Source organism: Thamnophis elegans, chromosome 5 (assembly GCF_009769535.1).
Source record: "Thamnophis elegans isolate rThaEle1 chromosome 5, rThaEle1.pri, whole genome shotgun sequence".
NCBI lineage: Eukaryota > Metazoa > Chordata > Lepidosauria > Squamata > Colubridae > Thamnophis > Thamnophis elegans.
Window position 1 is genome coordinate 86,948,967 of NC_045545.1, and position 18,666 is coordinate 86,967,632.

The following is an 18,666-nucleotide window of genomic DNA, read 5'->3' on the forward strand; positions in this document are numbered from 1 at the left end:
AATACTGCAATAATTAGTTTGTAATGGATATGTAATCGCTCAATCATTCATTTGTTTTGTATTTTCCAAATTCACATGTCAAACTTTCTGCAAGTATCCTGCAGTATCTGAAAAGGCCAGAAAACTGTGGAAAAATTGTGGAGATTCTCAATCATCCAGGTCATAATTGTCTCAAAAGTGCTTTTTTCTTCAAAAAGCAACTGGACTGTTTTTTTATTTGAGGAAGAAGAAAACGTTTCGCTTCTCATCCAAGAAGCTTCATCAGTTCTGATGATGGGGAGAGATGAATGGAAGAATAGATAGTACTGATAGTTGAGACTGGATGGTGGGAAGATGGGAGGATAAGTTCTGATAGGATGGTGAGGGGGATCCTTTCATTCCATCCCCCCCCCCATTCCAGAAGTGTTATTCAGCAGGTTCTAACCAGTTCTGGAGAACCAGTAGCAGAAATTTTGAGTAGTGACTGGCCCTGCCCCCATCTATTCTCTGTCTCCTGAGTCCCAGCTGATGGGGAGGAAATGGGGATTTTGCAGTAACCTTCTCCTGGAGTGGGAAAGGAATGGAGATTTTACAGTATCCTTTCCCTGCCATGCCCACCAAGCCACACCCACCAAGCCGTGCCACTCCCACCAAGCCACAGGTGCCAAACCGGTAGTAAAAAGTTTTGAATCCCACCACTGCCCCATCAGAATTTATTTTTCCATCCCCCTCCCATCATTCTATCAGAACCTATCCTTCCATTCCCCTTCCCAGCATCAGAACTGATTAAGCTTCTTGAATACGTAGGAAGTTATCATCCAGCCCTCTCCCAGAAAAATGAAATGTTCTAGGAAATATTGAAAAGGCAAAATATTATGTGTCCCAGGATGTGAAAAATGAGAAATGTTTTAAAGAGAAACTTCCTGCAGCTTCCTGCCTCCCCACTTTTTGTCAATGGGCCATTAAGGTGGCCAAGCCAGTCCCTTTACATAATAAAGAGTTCTCCCCTTCAACTCCAGGGTGATGGAATCAAAGCATGCTAGTATAAGCCCTTTACCCAACTGACCACATGTCATCTGAGAATTCAACCAAACCTGGACTCAGTCTAGAGAGTTGCCCCTGCATGGCCCCATGTGAGTCTGACAACCAATCAGAATACATTTCTTGCACAGGAGCAGGAGACAGATAGATGGGGCCGAATAGATTATAAAAAGCCTTGCAAGCCCCTCCCTCAACCCTTCTTCTTCTTCACCCAACACCTGGAAGCATGTGATCACCTTTTTCCCCAGGACCTCAAGCCATGCAGTCCTGTCCACCATTAAATCATCTTTCTAAGCAGCCTCCATGTTTCCAGTGTCTTTTTCCCCACTTGGAGCTGAACCCAGAAGGACAGTTCTTTCAACAGATAAGTGAAACATTCCAGTTGCCTTTTGAAGGAAAAAAAATAAAGCACCTTTGACATTCAGCGATCTACGTCTATTTCAAAAGGACATCCTGGAAAAGACATTTAATTATTAAAAAAAAAACATTACAAACAAAAGATACCATGCATAATATATGCTGCCCATTAAAAAATAAAATTATGCAGCAGATTTTTTATAAAAAGTGTTTGCAGTGCATTCAGATATACAGCCGCAGTGTATTCTTATACAGTATTATAAATGGTAATAATATACATTCTTTCCGATGACAGCATCTCTTAAATAGACCTACAAAGATCTTTTAATGATACGTTAGATACGACCAGTTTGCAAAAGAATCCAGTATTTTAAATACAGCATGGCATTAAAGTGCTTTTCAAATGGCAAGGCACCAATGAAACATGAAAAGGCTATATTAATTGCCCTGAAAATAGTACTAAGTACAAAATGGTGACAGAACAGCCTCCGTGCCATGAAATTAATTGCTTCGGGGTAAATGCCTGCAAGAATGAGAACTGATCTCATTCACAGAGAACCCAGCTGATTTGGGGAGGAGACACATTTTAACAAGAGGGGAAGGAAGCAGCAAACAGCTCCCCATGATCACAGTGGCACTCCCCAAAAATTTAGGCACTCTGTTTAATACAGGGCGAGGAAAAAAAATCACTCTCCAATTGTTTTTGCACTATTACTATTCAGATGCTTTAACAATTTCCTGTTTAAGTTTCCGGTTTCCTCTTGAAACTACTTACAGGAACACAGCAGGATTTTAGCAGTGCAATAGTAAAGGTCTTAAGTTATAGCTTTAAGGTCCCTTTATTGCATACGTAAGTGGCTCTTCTCCTGTCCCAACAAGTTACTCCAGCAGAAATGACACATCCTTTCAAGAATCCTTCCTTAGTGTGGAAACCTTTAACCTATGGCTAACCTTTAGCCTCTGCACATGTCAGTCTTTTGACATTTGCCAGCATTCTGCCAGATTCATACCGTCTCTAAGGATAATAGCAATGCAGTCCCTCCATAGGGCTTTTAGCATTCTTTTTACACACAGCAGTCTTCCAACTGCAGTTGCATTTTCAGTGTTTTCCCTCGGTTCATTTTTCTTTCCTCTCTTATGAAAAGTACAAAACAAAACAAAAATATTTACAGATTGGCAGCTCACTGTAATAAGTCCATTTTTAAAGATCAGTGACCACTGAACATAGTAAGTAAATCCATTCCTGAGCCATGTATGTCATTGAACTAAACCACCCAGAATTTAGTCTTGGTGGGATTAAAGCTATGTCATTTTGCAAATGACTTGTTGTAACTTAGAATAGAATATCAGAGTTGGAAGAGACCTTGGAGGTCTTCTAGTCCAACCCCCTGCTAAGGCAGGAAACCCTACATCTCTTCAGACAAATGGTTATCCAACATCCTCTTAAAAACTTCACGTGTTGGAGCATTCACAACTTGTGAATAGCTTGACTCCCTCTTCTTTGCGACAGCCCCTGAGATATTGGAACACTGCTATCATGTCTCCCCTAGTCCTTCTTTTCATTAAACTAGACATACCCAGTTCCTGCAACCGTTCTTCGTATGTTTTAGTCTCCAGTCCCCTAATCCTCTTTGTTGCTCTTCTCTGCACTCTTTCTAGAGTCTCCACATTGTTGTACCGAAATAGCAATCCGGTGCCCTCAATGTGTAGACTACAGTTCCCAATTGTGACCGGGTTTTTTTCCTTTGGTGGAATGATCCCCCCCCCACTCCATTATCATTGTCTATTTCTGCTCACAGTGGAGAGATTGATGACACAGGAAGTCCTCGGCTGATGACCACAATTGAACCAAAAATTTCGGTTGCTAAGCATGACATTGATTAAATGAATGTTCTCCCATTTGTTCAGTTAATCTGGCTTCCGCATTGACTTTGCTTGTCAGAAGGTCGCAAAAGGTGATCGCAAGACCGCAGGACACTGCAGCTGTCATGTATACAAGTCAATTGCCAAGCATCTGAATTTTGATCATGTGACCACGGGGATGCTGCAATGGTTGTTGGTGGGAAAAATAATGATAGGTTACTTTTTTCAATGCCCATTGTAACTTTCTACGGTCACTAAACAAACAGTTGCAAGCCGAGAACTACTTGTACTACCAAATCTTCACATCCCAAGTGACAATAACAATTATTCCTTAAGAAATCATATAGATTTCTAGGGGAGACATGATAGCAGTGTTCCAATATCTCAGGGGCTGCCACAAAGAAGAGGGAGTGAAACTATTCTCCAAAGCACCTGAGGGTAGAACAAGAAGCAATGGGTGGAAACTCATCAAGGAGAGAAGCAACTTAGAACTAAGGAAAAATTTCCTGACAGTTAAAACAATGAACCAGTGGGACAACTTGCCTTCAGAAGTTCTGAATTCTCCAACACTGGAAGTTTTTAAGAAGATGTTGGATAGCCATTTGTCTGAAGTGGTGTGGGGTTTCCTTCCTAAGCAGGGGGTTGGACTAGAAGACCTCCAAGGTCTCTTCCACTCTATTCTATTCTATTCTATTACAACCCACACTCAAGTACCTTAACCACTTTGTGTGCCTTTGAATTAGTCTTGATGCCTAATACCTGCCTGGACAAGTCCCTGAATTGTCTTGGCAATGTTTTCAAAAGTGATTTGCCCTTGTCTTCTTCCTAGGGCCCAAGGTCACCCAGCTGGCATCTGTGCCCAACTGACAGTCTCTCGACTCCTCGCTTGAGTGCCTTTAACCACTACACCAAATTGGCTCTTAGTTAATTATTTAACAGTAATTCAGTGACCAAATAGTGACATTTACCTGGCATAAAAGTCTGTAGAGATTCTCAGTCATCCAGATCATGGTTGTCCCAAAGGTGCTTTTTCGGGAGGCAACTGGACTTCCTTGTTCAGCTGAAGAAGCTTCTTGGATGAAAAGCAAAATGTCTTCAAAAGAAAAAAAACAAGGAAGTCCGGTTGTCTCCTGAATAAGCACCTTTGGGACATTAACTTGGCATACGTTTATTCCGAATGCATCTTTCGTTTGCTATTCCCATGCCTTGGGGATAACGTTTTGGAAACTTTCCAGTAATCCACACTTAAAACGTGGAAAGTATTTAAAACGGTCTTCAGCCATAATTCAGATGCTAGGCTGTTGCCTTTGGAAGTTGAGCAGTACAAAACTATAATAAACAAATCTGGTTTGCTTGTGCTGTGATAATTGTTCAGGTTCTTGTTTTGGGATGCAGGAAGGATCAATATTAATAAAAAATAAATATAAATAGATTGCCGAAGTGTGGGAGGTGTGGGTACAAACAGGGAATGTTCTACCACATGTGGTGGACTTGCCCCAAGGTTGGAAAATAGTGGCGTAAGATAAGGAAGTGGCTGGAAGAGATAACTGAGCAAAGGATAGAGCTGAAGCCGGAATTGTTTCTCCTTTGAATCTTTGATGGGAAAATGGAGAAAAAATTACAATACATAATATTACACATATTAACTGCAAGTAGAATCATATTAACACAGAACTGGAAACAAACAGATTACCCCCCCTCCCCCGCCGCCCCAGACCCAATTATAAGAAGGAAAATCTATGAATGTGCAGAAATGGATAGACTGTCTATAGAAATGAAGGAGAGGGAAGAAACCGAGTACTATCAAATTTGGAATAGATTGTACTCCTGGCTTGAGAGTAAACTTAAAACTTAAGGCATAAAGGGTAAATGTATAAATGTATAGAATATCTAAATAAGGATATAATTTAGGATGATATAGAAATAGAATTTTTTGTAAATATGATTGATATGAAAAATATGGATATCGATATGGAAAAGCTGTTACAAGTGTAAATTTGTGTTTTGTGTTTAGTCTTTTAAATGTTGGAAAATTTAATAAATGCTATTTTAAGATAAAAAAATAAATAGAACATGTATTTCCCTGAGTTTACAGAAGGGGAAAAATAATCTCCCACTGTCCTTCTGTATTTCTTCTTTTCATTTCTTTTCTTTTTTCATTTGTCCCCAGGTCTTTGGTATGTTACCATTCTTTGTGAATTTCAGAGAGGTCTTTTTTGCAACAGCTCTTAAATGAAATCTCTCTATTCCCCAGCAATATAACTGTAAGTACAGAGCACTTGGGGATAAATCAGGGTGAGCCGTGACCTTCATGCCAAGCTGATGAGATTTCACTTCCAGAGGCTGGTAGGACATCGTTGGATGTAGAATGCTGGACCAAAAACACTTGGCCTTGATTCAGTAAGGCAAGCGATAGATTTTTATTTGCATCACTAGTCTAAGGTTACAGTTTTGGATCCTGCCTAGACTTCTCTGTCCCAATGAGCTGGCAGGTAAACGGATCTGCTACAAGGAACAGTGCATCTCCAGAGTGCAGGATATTTATAACTCAGAGACCCAGGACTGGTTCTGGGACCGACATAAAAGGATGCAAAGAGGCTAAAGAAAGCAAAAGCAGGTTGTTGTTGTTGTTGTTTTGAAAAGCAAAAGTAGTAAGAAGCCTGGAATGCAGGTAGCCCTCAATTTACAACCACTTGGAATCAGAATTCCCATTTCTAAATGCGGCGGTTTTCAATTTTCAATTTGCTAAGTGAGGCTGCACTCAATTTTACCTTTTTTTTTGGTGATTATTGATTCGCTGTGTTGTTAAGTGAATCATGTGGTTGTTAAGCAAATAATACAACTTCCCCTATTGACTTTGCTTGTTGGAAGCTGGCTGGCCATCATGTGATCCAAGGATGTTGCAACTGTTGTAAATACGTGTTGGTTGCCAATCACTCAAAGTCTGAATGTATGACTGTAGAGATGCTACAATGGTCATAAGTATGAGGAGCGGACTTCAATCACTTTTTTCACTGCTGTTGTAACTTCAAGCGGTTGCTAAATGAATGGTTGTAAGTCAAACACTACCTGTATTGTCTCCAGAAGCAGCAGTACGTGGTATAGATAGATGATAGATAGATAGATAGATAGATAGATAGATAGATAGATAGATAGATAGATGATAGATAAGATAGGGGTAGATAGATAGATAGATAGATAGATAGATAGATAGATAGATAGATAAAGATAGATATAGATAGATAGATAGATAGATAGATAGATAGATAGATAGATAGATAGATAGATAGATAGATAATGGATGGATAGATGGATAGATAGATAGATGATAGATTAGATAGAGATAGATAAATGATAGATAAGATAGATATAGATAAATAGATAGATAATGGATAGATGGATAGATAGATAATGGGTGGGTAGCTAGATAGCTAGATAGCTAGATAGCTAGATAGCTATAGATGATAGATAAGATACATAGAGATAGATAAATAGATGATAGATAGATGATAGATAGATAGATAGATAGATAGATAGATAGATAGATAGATAGATAGATAGATAGATAGATAGATATAGATAGATGATATAGAGATATAGATATTTCCAAATACCCTTGGAAAATTTCAAGTCCATTGTGGTACTTATTCTGAAAAGTTGAGAAATATACATACAGCATACATTACACATGGGTGTAATTATATAACACATTTGGAAATATATGTTTCATACCTGCCTACCCATCACGTTTCTTTATTTCATTATTAAAATTATGTGATTACAAAAAAATAATTTCTGTTTACTTTCTAGAAGCTGGCATCTGGAAATACCGTAGCACATTTAGTCATTCTGTAATAATCATTTGTGCCACACTTTTAAAACACAACGATATATATGGACTTAACTTGTTTATACAATTAGTTTAAACTATATTAATTTTCAACATGGGATGCAAAGCATATTTTTCTATAAAGCATCCGAATCTGTATATAAAACACAAAGCATATTTGCTTAAAAAAAGATCCAAATCTGTATATAAAATACAGAGTGACTTACTTCTTAATTACAGTTAAGTGACTTAATTACAGTACTTAATTCTTTTTGTTTGGTTTCCTGATTCTGACAAACATCCAAAAGAATACTTATAAAGCAAGTTTACTAGATGGAATTCTCAAAAGCGAAGGGGCAAATATGGCAACATGAATCATACAAAAAAAGGAAAGATACCAAATTGTTAAGGAGTTATGGATCATCCATGCAACCCAAATGAATGTTGTAGAAAGTAAGCTTTTTCTTCATTAAAAATATATTGACTTTTTATGCCTAACTTCTGACATTCTACAGATTCAGATGCTGGCAGAAAAATTGGGTCTGCTTGAGTACTGACAACAATCCACAAACTGCTTATGTCAAACAATTCTGAATAAAAGCTTAGAAAAGATTTGTTTGGAGCTGTATTCCTTTAATTGCCAGGCACAATGGACAAATTATGGAAATTTTAATTCTTCTGATTTAGACGATATAGGATTGAGCAAGGCTGGTCTGTAGGGTGCAAATTCAGATTATATCTTTCTTGCCATCTTGGGAATATATCTGTAATACAATAAACTTTTTTAATTTTATTTTATAGCACTAAAAATAAGGATAAAAAGAATTCTATACAATGCCTTTTTTGAAGTGAAATTGATTGCTTAGAAAAGTAAAGTGTGCAAAATTATTCACCTCAAAAAATGAGTATAGAAACTGTAATGACCTGTTACACATCACTGACATGTCCCTCATATCTTCCGAGATACATTATGGTTAAAACTCTCAGGTTTCTCAGTCAGGAGAGATAATGGTAAGGACATGATGGAGGCAAAAACAAAATAAGGAAAAGAAATTACTTTTGTAAGGATCAATGGCCACCCTAGCCATTTTCACTCTTCAAAACAACTACGGTGGTTAACTTTTTATAATAACATCTCTCAACTGAAATGGATGGACTTCAACTCCCAGAATTCCCTGGAAGGTAAGGAAGTTGAAGTCCATCTTAAAATTGCCAAGGCTGAGAAACACTGTTTTACAGTTAGTGGCATTTATATTAGGCTATTAAGGGGTGAGGTGGCTCAGTGGCTAAGACGCTGAGCTTGTCAATCAGAAGGTTGGCAGTTCAAATCCCTAATGCCGTATAACGGAGTGAGCTCCCATTACTTGTCCCAGCTTCTGCCAACCTAGCCGTTCAAAAGCACGTAAAAAATACAAGTAGAAAAACAGGGACCACTTTGGTGGGAAGATAACAACGTTCCATGCGCTTTTGGTGTTTAGTCATGACAGCCACATGACCAGAGATGTCTTTGGACAGCAGTGGCTCTTTGGCTTTGAAATGGAGATGAGCACCCCCCTAGAGTCGGGAACGACTAGCACATATGTGCAAGGGGAACCTTTACCTATTGGGGGAAGGGGGGGGGTCCCTTTGGCACCACCTCAAAAAATGTGTGTGTACTTTATAATTTTATGAAACCTGCCTTAAACCGACCTAAAGAACAAGGTTCGAAAATCAAATTTGCTGCACAGTATTTGTAATGAAATCTATAGACTAGACATTTGTTTGAAATACCCAGTCTACTTTCTATCTGTTTGATAAACAAGAGATCTAAATATACTTCATGGCTTGGTCACCCATAAAGAAAATAGATTTTCCATTACCCGCTATTCAGGCATTTCAAAGGAACTTCCCACTCAAAAGAATGGCCCCTTGAGAAAACATCTTATATAGAGGTTCTCATTTGCAGATACAGGGCTAATATGAGTTTCTACTCTGGAACTGGGATCCCTTCCAGTTCCTATGAGATACGAAGCATGCTGGCCGGAATGTACTGCAGCCCGAGGGTTATTCAAGGCACAGTATCAGTCCAAAATGCAGGAAATCAGAAACCAGTACGTTAGTTTTCCCTACATCATGAGCAATCAAAGCGAAAAAAAATGCTTGGGGAAGGGAGAGGGTGAAGATGGGAGAATATAATTTGCACATAGAAGAGAGGGGGAGGAAATTATGCTGGGAAATCTTGCATAAACAAGCAGATTTATATCCTGGAAAATCTATTGGGAGCCATTGAGTGGATGATGCCAGAGCCAAAAACAGATGCAGTCAGAATCCCAAATGGATGGGATCATTTGTTTCAGGAGTCTCCAAAATAGGCGATTTTTAAGACTTGTGGACTTCAACTCCTAGAATTCCTCAACCAACCATGCTAACTCTAACCCTAACTCTCAAATATGCTTTCCTTCTGATACTTTCTTCTTCTTTCTCAATTAGTAATCCAGCAGGAAAGGCAAGAGGGTTCTTATTGGAACCCATCTCTTGCAGCAAGTATTGAAATTAATCTGGGGATTTGCAAGAAATTAGTTGGAAGGCCGTACATGGAGTAGAGCCACAATCTCTATCTGCCCTATCTTAGAGATTGATCCATGGTAAGAAATGGAAACAGAATAACAGAGTTGGAAGGGACCTTGGAGGTCTTCTAGTCCAACCCCCTACTTTGGCAGGAAACCCTAAACCACTTCAGATAAATGGTTGTCCAATCTCTTCTTAAAAACTTCCAGTGTTGGAGCATTCACAACTTCGGGAGGCAAGTTCTTCCACTGATTAATTGTTTTTAATTAACTGCCAGGAAATTTCTCCTTAGTTCTAAGTTGCTTCTCTCCTTGATTAGTTTCCACCCATTGCTTCTTGTCAATGGTAGGTGGTACGTGGACCCAGTCTAAAGTTGCTTGCTACAGAACTCCAAAATCATGCCATAAAAAAAGGCAGAGAAGAGATTAAGAACAGAACGACTTATACTGTATTCCATCGTACTTCACTGCACAAGGTGATTCATCCTGAACTAATGAATGTAAACTAGACCTCCGATTTTAGAAGTCTATACTTTTCAGGTCGACGGGCAATCACGAGTTCATCTCTCATCAGTTGTTTGCACACATAATGAATCTTACACAACCCCCACTCAGTGCTAACTTTACCACATCACCAGGAGCTCTTCCCAAGAAGGATGAATAAATAGAAGCATTCCTTACAGACTTAATGACATATGCAGACATCTCAATCCAGGGCAGTGACAGCAATGTCCCAAACATGTATGCATGCAAATGGCGACAGAAACAACATGGAACTCAATCCTTAACTGCACCTGTAGCTGTAACCCAGGATTTGCTATTGATTGACCTCAAAAGTGCCAACATCTCATGTGGTCTATAGAAATCTAACACATTTCAGTGTTGTTTTGATCAGAAGCTAGGCGGTTATATTGTAATGCCCAAGGCTGGTGAAATATAACCCATATTAATTCTATATGCAAAGAAGCATCCTCATTTCTTCTTAAAGAAAATCCTGCCACTCAAATTGTCAACAAATCAAACAGTCTCATGTTTTAAAAAGGGTGATTCAGGTTGACCTCTCTGTTAACTATTGGAAAAAAAAGTAAAAATGCCTGTGACTCTTAGTACATACATAATCACAGCCATAAAGTTTTCTAGGCACAAAAAATAAGTGGTTTCTTGATGCCTGCTTTTTACATTTGTATTCCACTCTAGCCACGGCTTCCTTAGAAACCAATGTAAGAAAATCTAACAATGGCTGCAGCCTACATAGTCTAAATCAAACATCCCTGCAATTGGGTTATACTGTAGTTCATTAAACTATAGTGGCATGAATCTACTTTGACCTGGAAGGCTAAAATAAATAATATAAAATAAAATTTTCCCCAAAGCAAACTGTATTTCCTCTTCTAATAACAAAAAAGTCCTCTAAAACAGGAGTATTAAAGGACTAATGCCAAATGTATAAGAACACTATCATGTAAACTGCAGTTTAGTAAATTTTCATTTTTATTTAAATAGTTCCATTTTGCCTCCCTCCCCACCCCAGCCCTGCAGCATTTCACCAGTGCAGAAAAGTGTAACATTTTTCCTACTAGAAATTAACAGAAATATGCTTATGTTCCACCAAAGAGAGTTTTGTAAAAAGTGCAAAAAGTGAAGTGCAAAACTACAGAGCATCAAGGACTGTATGCTTTAAAATACTGCATAATCAGAACATTCTAAGAATTGATCAAAGGAATAAAATACATTAGCTTCCTTCTGCACATTTTGGCTATGATTTCAACACATTTCAAGTGAATTTAGTGCAAATCACTGCAAATTAAGGCCCCTTTCATTCTTATCTTCTTCAGAAAAACAACGGCTTCTCAAAATAGCTTTTGCGGAGATCACTTGTTATTCTTTTATTCTGAAGGGTCTTTGCCACCTCGAAGAGTTTCTTTGGTGCCTCAGTGCAAAGAAAAACGGTCAAGCGAACACAGAGCCCTTCTTTTTGTTTTGCTTTTAGATGAAATGAATCCAGCTCTCTTCACATTCTCTGGGCATCTTAAGCGGATGGTTCCTACAAGTGAGGGTGTAATTCTTCTCCTGATTGTTATCCCAGTGTTCCTGTCCGTTGGCTCGGTATAAGACGGCAAACTCAATTACGGAGCTAAGCTGAAGAAGGAAGGGGGGCATAGGAAGGAAGAAAGTGAAAATGTCCACTTGGGTCTCACCATCCTGACCAGCAACACTGCTGTGCCACTGAGCGTTTATTTCATGCTGGCTCTTCCAGTGATTGAAAGTGTAACGCACGGCCACCTGCTTCTCGAAGGATAAATTGATCACTCTGATTGTGCCATTCAGGCCCAGGTCTGAACTGGACACCCGTTCCAAGCACACCTGCTGCTGTTGCAGGCGGCTGAGGAAGTCTTCACAATCTCCCGGCTGCTGGAAGTCGGGTACCAGGCATTGCATGGTGAATTCCAGGTCCAGCCTGCTGCAACAGAGATCCGAATTAATGGACAGCCGGGAAAGAACATGAAGCGGGATGGAGGGGTCTTCCCCGGCTTGGAAGACTTTCACTTCCGTCAGCTCCAGGCCCAAAGCGTCAGCAAACCGGACGCGGTTCTTGCGGGTTTTGCACCCCGGAACACGACAGGGAGCCACCCCGCTGCGCTTTCTCTCTGGGGAACTGGGCAAGGACCTGGCCCGGCGCCGCATGATGGGCCGGAGATGCGGGTCACAGTTTGTAACCGTGGTGCTCTGAGGAACTCTACACTCCGCTTTCTTGTGAAGAAAGGAAGTCAATTGGCTGGCGCTGCTGCTGCTATGCAGGGGTTGGCTCTTCTTTTTCCCCACAAACTGGGTTCCTTCTCCCTGGACCACGTTCTGGTACAGATCAGAGAGGCAGTTGGAACTCCGCCGGGGAGGCCTCAGCACCTTTTGCCCCTGAGGGCAAACCGTTTGAGAGGACATCGCTGCTGCTAGAAACCGTCTTAGCCCGAGATGTGCAGGAGAAAAGATGAGGTCAGCGAGGAAAGAAAGAAGCCCTGAGTGAAAAGCTCAACGATGGTTCCTACAATCCTAGTCTGATCCGTGTCAGGCTATGGCAGAACCGACTGACAGAATCTGCTACCGGCCCCGGGTCAAACGCTGTAGGATCCGGAGCAATGGTACAGTGCGTTGGGTGTCTCCAGGCTATCGGACAAGCTGCAGGGGGACTCGAGGCTATCGGTGAGAATGCTGGATGCCTGGGTGTTGTCTCCCAAACTGGCCACCGACTGCAGGCTGTCCAGCTGGATACTGGAGGTCTCAAGACTGTCCCCCAGGCTGAAGATGGACCGGAAATTAGCTGGGTAAAGCCGTAGAGAGTCCTGGTTATCCCAGGGATTCAGGCTGTCCTGGAAAAAACTAACCGGGCTTTCTTGCTGCACAGCACAAGATTCAAGGCTGTCGCTTTGGATGCTGGAAGATTCTGGAAGGCTGCCCAGGCTGGAAGATTCCTGGAGATGGCTGGGCTGGACAGAGAGGGAATCGAGGCTGCTGGGCAAGCTGGAAGGAGTCTGGAAGGCGTCCCTGGGAGCTTGCAGGCTGTCAGCTTGGACGGTGCTGAGGATAGCGGTGGTGGAAGAAGAGGCGGTCAAGCTGGGGCACGAACTAGAGACGGGGTCTGTAATGGGAGAGGCTGGCGTCGACATCCAGCCCAGCTCTCAGTTTTTTCTCTCCCTTGCGTCCTCACCGGTGGACGGGGCTGGTTCCTTCTGCGGCGACCCCTCTTCAATTCCAGGCGTGCAACAAGCAGCACCGAGAAGGGAGCGGCGCGTCCGGGCGAGACAACCGGCGGCTTCCGATTTTTTTTGCTGACTGGAGCGGATCAGCTGACGCGCAAAAAAAAAAAAGAGGTTGAGGAAGAAGGAAAGCTGCTGTAACCGGAGGACTTACATGCACGCCCCCTGTGACGTCACGGGCTGCTGCCTGCCCCTCGCTGTAGCCGCTTAGTTACAAGCCCCTTGGGCCTCGTCGCACCTTTAAGCCGTCCTAACCTGCGCCCCGCCTGCGCACAAGGCACGAAGGAAGCCCAGACCCCGCCCTTTGTCTTGCCCGCACTACCTGGAGGAATCTGGTGGAAAAGAAAGAGGCGGAGCAATTATGGGTTACGAAAAGTCACCCCCCCCCCCAAAAAAAAAGAAAGAAAGAAAAGAAAAGAAAAAAAAAGGAAGCTGATTGAAGAAAGTCGGAGGACTGGCGTGTTTTATGACCAGACTGATGCAGTTTGAAGCGTACCGACCTATAATGCAGCCAAGGTGGCGCAGTGGTTAAATGCAGCACTGCAGGCTACTGCTAGATCAGCAGGTCAGCGGTTCAAATCTCACCGACTCAGGGTTGACTCATCCTTCCGAGGTGGGTAAAATGAGGACCCAGATTGTTGGGGGCAATATGCTGACTCTCTGTAAACCGCTTAGAGAGGCCTGAAAGGCCTATGAAGCGGTATATAAGTCTACTGCTATTGCTATTGCTAATTTGGCTTTTTAACTCCAAGGAGTTAAATATGCTTTGAAATAGGGGCGTGCATAAGTGCACCAGCATGCCTAACGTCCCTGTCCCCATTTATTTGTACCCATTTCCTGTGTTCTTATTCATGTTTATTCTTATTTCGGTTATCTTATACATGAGTGACAAACTAACTAAATAAAAATAATAAATAAATAAGTGAGCTGCCTTCAGTTCTATGGTGTTTCATACTTTCTCACTTCTCTGGTCTCTCTAATGGATAAGACACCTTAAGTTTCTCTGCCAAGTATTTTTTTCCCAATAGATTTCTTTAAAAGCTGCACTGTTTTGAACTGAGGTTAACACCTTCAGATTAACTGCTTCAAGTCGGGCTCCAGTTTGTGTGCCTCTGTGTCACACTAGCTCCTTTCAAATAGCATATAATAATTAGATTTTTTGGTGGTCCTTTGTGGTGGCAAAGAATTTCACATGTAGAAAGTAAATTGTGTCATCTGCCAAGTTTTGCTGTTCTTTTATTATTTATTCCCCTCCCCACTTTCAGGAGACAGAAGCAAAAATGCCTTATACTGTTATTATCCCCAATGGTTGGGAATTCCTGTGCATTGCAGAAGATCTTCAGAAGTCTACTACACCAATATTCCCCAGCCTGGAGCCCATTGTGTGCTTAAATATAAATCCCTAAATATGGCTATGTAGGTCGAGGATAAAGCTGTAGTCCTGCCCATCTAAAGGCAGCAGGTTGGGTGGATAGCTGCTTAAAATATGGTTTTTATTATTTTTATATGGAGGAAAGAGAGGCTTCTTGGATGTTTTTGATTGCCTAAATTGAATGGAAAGTGCCTCCTAGAACATAGCTGCCAGGCTCCTGCATCCTGGTCAAAGGGGGAGAAGGAAAAGCATTGGAAAAGTGGGCATACAAAAAGGCATGTGAGAAATGCCACACTGGCAGGGTTGGGAAGAGAAGGAATGCACTGGAAACATCAGAGTTGGCCAGCTGGTGAGATATGGTACTCTGTGACTTGATGAGGGGAAGAAGGGACAATTCTGGAGACCTATTATCTTAGCTTTTTCCCTCTTCTTCCCCTCTACAAACCATTAACCATAAAAACCTTATTTAGCTCTCTGTGCTCATCAACACAGCACTATTCTGCTCCATGCACAGACCCAAATACTTGAAATATGTTTAAGTTCAAACCCAAGCCACTTAAACATCGATATTCCCCACACATAATATTTTTGAATACCCATTTACCTTTGGGCCCAGGAAAGAATATTCTAATAATTAGCAAGGATTGGCATTATGCTAAGCCCCAATTGTCTTAATATGGATATATTAGATGTTTACATTGATTATGTGCCATGCAGTGTTGACTCTTAGTGACCACAAAATTGTATTTCCGATGACGATCAGTTTCTTATGATATTTACTATGAATCTTTTCATTAGTTTGATGAATAAGCCCACTACATGATTGGATAAATTTGGACAGCCTTTCAAGATTGTTTTTTTATACCGTACAAAAATAAAGCAACATTCCTGAAACTCCTGTAGGATCTATTGACATCAGTCTTCAAAGTGTCTCAAGAGTTTCTTCCTGTACCATTTTATACAAAATAAAATCAAGTCACTTATTTTGAACTTCTTTCTCATACATGGGTCAACCTCTGGACTGTACAATTGCGTCTCTAGGTCCCCTTCTTAAAGGCTCCTCCTTCTCTCTGCCAAGATCCACAGCTAACTCCCTTATAATCTGGCTAGTTTACAGTTTAGCACAGGGCATGATGAAGTCAGCCAATTTACGCAGAAAGAGGCAGATCGCAAGAGTAAATCTCTGGACTTGGTGACCAACGCAAATTCGATCTCGCATCTTTATCCTGGATCATGTATATTTACCTTCATTCGAAAAAGAGGCATATTGAGAGCAACCTAGTACAAGCCATAAGGACAGCAGTTGTCTCACAAATGGCCTCATCTAAACAACAGCATGGCACATGACATCACTCGCCCCCAGCAAGCATCCACAATTACATGATTACAGTGCTTGACTTTAGCTTGGAAGATCCAGGTTTAAGTTCATCCTTGAAAGCCAAATCTGGCCCTCGGTTTACCTTCCTGATAAGCAACTGAGTCGGAACATAATTTAACATAACCCTAATATAATTAGGGTATCCTGATAAAGTGGGATCTCTCTGAAAAAGGAGAGAACTTCGAGACCCATATTTCACTCTTTTATAATTAACACAACAAAGAAAATACTAGACTAAAATCGATTGGACAGGGTAAAAGTAACCTTCCCTTTGCATAGGAAATAAGTTACATGCAGTCAAATATGTTACACATTTGCATCCCATAATATCACACACGTTCATTAAAATGAGGTCAAATGACATCAAAAGGGGCATAATTGTCAGGCAGAAGGTTGTTTGGAGTTCATAAAAGAGATAAACCAGACCCCAATTTCTACTAACAAACTTTTTCTTACCTCCAGCTAGCTTCCAGCTTATTTATCTAGGAATGTTAAAAGCTAACAAACTTGAACATCATTTTGAAAGAGAGAAAATAAATTCAAACACAAAGTAACAGTTAGTTAACAAATGACAAAACCCATGTCATTCCCCCACCCCCACCCCATCCTGACTACCAAAGTTCTCTGGGTGACAAGTTTTTTTTATTTTAAAAAAATTAGTTTGTCAAACATGTACAAGACAACAGATATAAGTATAAACATGGATATGAACATAGTAAATGGGTACGAATAAATGGGGACAATAGGGCAAGGATGGTAGGCAGGCTGGTGTGCTTATGCACACTCCGTGCAGACCTCTTAGGAGTGGGGTGAGGTCGACAGTAGACAGTTTAAGGTTAAAGTTGTGAGGGTTTGAGGATGTTACAACAGATTCAGGAAGTGTGTTCTGAGATGAACATACCTTAAACATAACTTCAAGGTTAATGTTATGGGGGTTTGAGGATGTTATAACAGAGTCAGGTAGTGCGTTCTGAGATGAACATATCTTAAACATAACTTCAAGGTTAACGTTATGGGGGTTTGAGGAGTTTCAACAGAGTCAGGTAGTGCGTTCTGAGATGAACATACCTTAAACATAACTTCAAGGTTAATGTTATGGGGGTTTGAGGAGTTACAACAGAGTCAGGTAGTGTGTTCTGAGATGAACATATCTTAAACATAACTTCAAGGTTAACGTTATGGGGGTTTGAGGAGTTACAACAGAGTCAGGTAGTGCGTTCTGAGATGAACATATCTTAAACATAACTTCAAGGTTAACGTTATGGGGGTTTGAGGAGTTACAACAGAGTCAGGTAGTGCGTTCTGAGATGAACATACCTTAAACATAACTTCAAGGTTAACGTTATGGGGGTTTGAGGATGTTACAACAGAGTCAGGTAGTGCGTTCTGAGATGAACATACCTTAAACATAACTTCAAGGTTAACGTTATGGGGGTTTGAGGAGTTACAACAGAGTCAGGTAGTGCGTTCTGAGATGAACATACCTTAAACATAACTTCAAGGTTAACGTTATGGGGGTTTGAGGAGTTACAACAGAGTCAGGTAGTGCGTTCTGAGATGAACATACCTTAAACATAACTTCAAGGTTAACGTTATGGGGGTTTGAGGAGTTACAACAGAGTCAGGTAGTGCGTTCTGAGATGAACATACCTTAAACATAACTTCAAGGTTAACGTTATGGGGGTTTGAGGAGTTACAACAGAGTCAGGTAGTGCGTTCTGAGATGAACATACCTTAAACATAACTTCAAGGTTAACGTTATGGGGGTTTGAGGAGTTACAACAGAGTCAGGTAGTGCGTTCTGAGATGAACATACCTTAAACATAACTTCAAGGTTAACGTTATGGGGGTTTGAGGAGTTACAACAGAGTCAGGTAGTGCGTTCTGAGATGAACATACCTTAAACATAACTTCAAGGTTAACGTTATGGGGGTTTGAGGAGTTACAACAGAGTCAGGTAGTGCGTTCTGAGATGAACATACCTTAAACATAACTTCAAGGTTAACGTTATGGGGGTTTGAGGAGTTACAACAGAGTCAGGTAGTGCGTTCTGAGATGAACATACCTTAAACATAACTTCAAGGTTAACGTTATGGGGGTTTGAGGAGTTACAACGGAGTCAGGTAGTGCGTTCTGAGATGAACATACCTTAAACATAACTTCAAGGTTAACGTTATGGGGGTTTGAGGAGTTACAACAGAGTCAGGTAGTGCGTTCTGAGATGAACATACCTTAAACATAACTTCAAGGTTAACGTTATGGGGGTTTGAGGATGTTACAACAGAGTTAGGTAGTGCATTCTAAGAATTAGTCACTCTCAGCCCCAACAAGGTCGTAATTACAGGTGTGGGGGGGGGGAGAAAAATGGAGCGTTGTGATCAGGCTGCCTGGCTACGTAATGCTGGCCTCCTTCGGTAAACCATGGTTAAGCGAATGAAAGCTTAGCAGCAGAGACCGCGCGCGCTGCCCCCAACCCGCTTAGGGCGACGCGAGGCTCCCCCCACCGCCGCCCACAATGCTTTGCGGACGACAAGACTGAGCTTCCCCGG

At 41.1% G+C, this 18,666-nt stretch overlaps 1 protein-coding gene across 1 annotated transcript; it reads right to left on the minus strand.

The window, feature by feature from the left end:
* Window positions 1-11,088: 11,088 nt before the first annotated feature.
* PPP1R3D (protein phosphatase 1 regulatory subunit 3D) lies at window positions 11,089-12,578 on the minus strand. The gene has a single exon (XM_032219124.1). It carries the CDS (start codon window positions 12,553-12,555, stop codon window positions 11,602-11,604), a length of 954 nt encoding a protein of 317 aa, XP_032075015.1. The 5' UTR covers window positions 12,556-12,578; the 3' UTR covers window positions 11,089-11,601.
* Window positions 12,579-18,666: the final 6,088 nt, after the last annotated feature.

Bases quoted from the DNA above. Each gene is read 5' to 3' on its own strand.
- PPP1R3D (XM_032219124.1), bottom strand. From the start codon at position 12,555: ATGTCCTCTCAAACGGTTTGCCCTCAGGGGCAAAAGGTGCTGAGGCCT.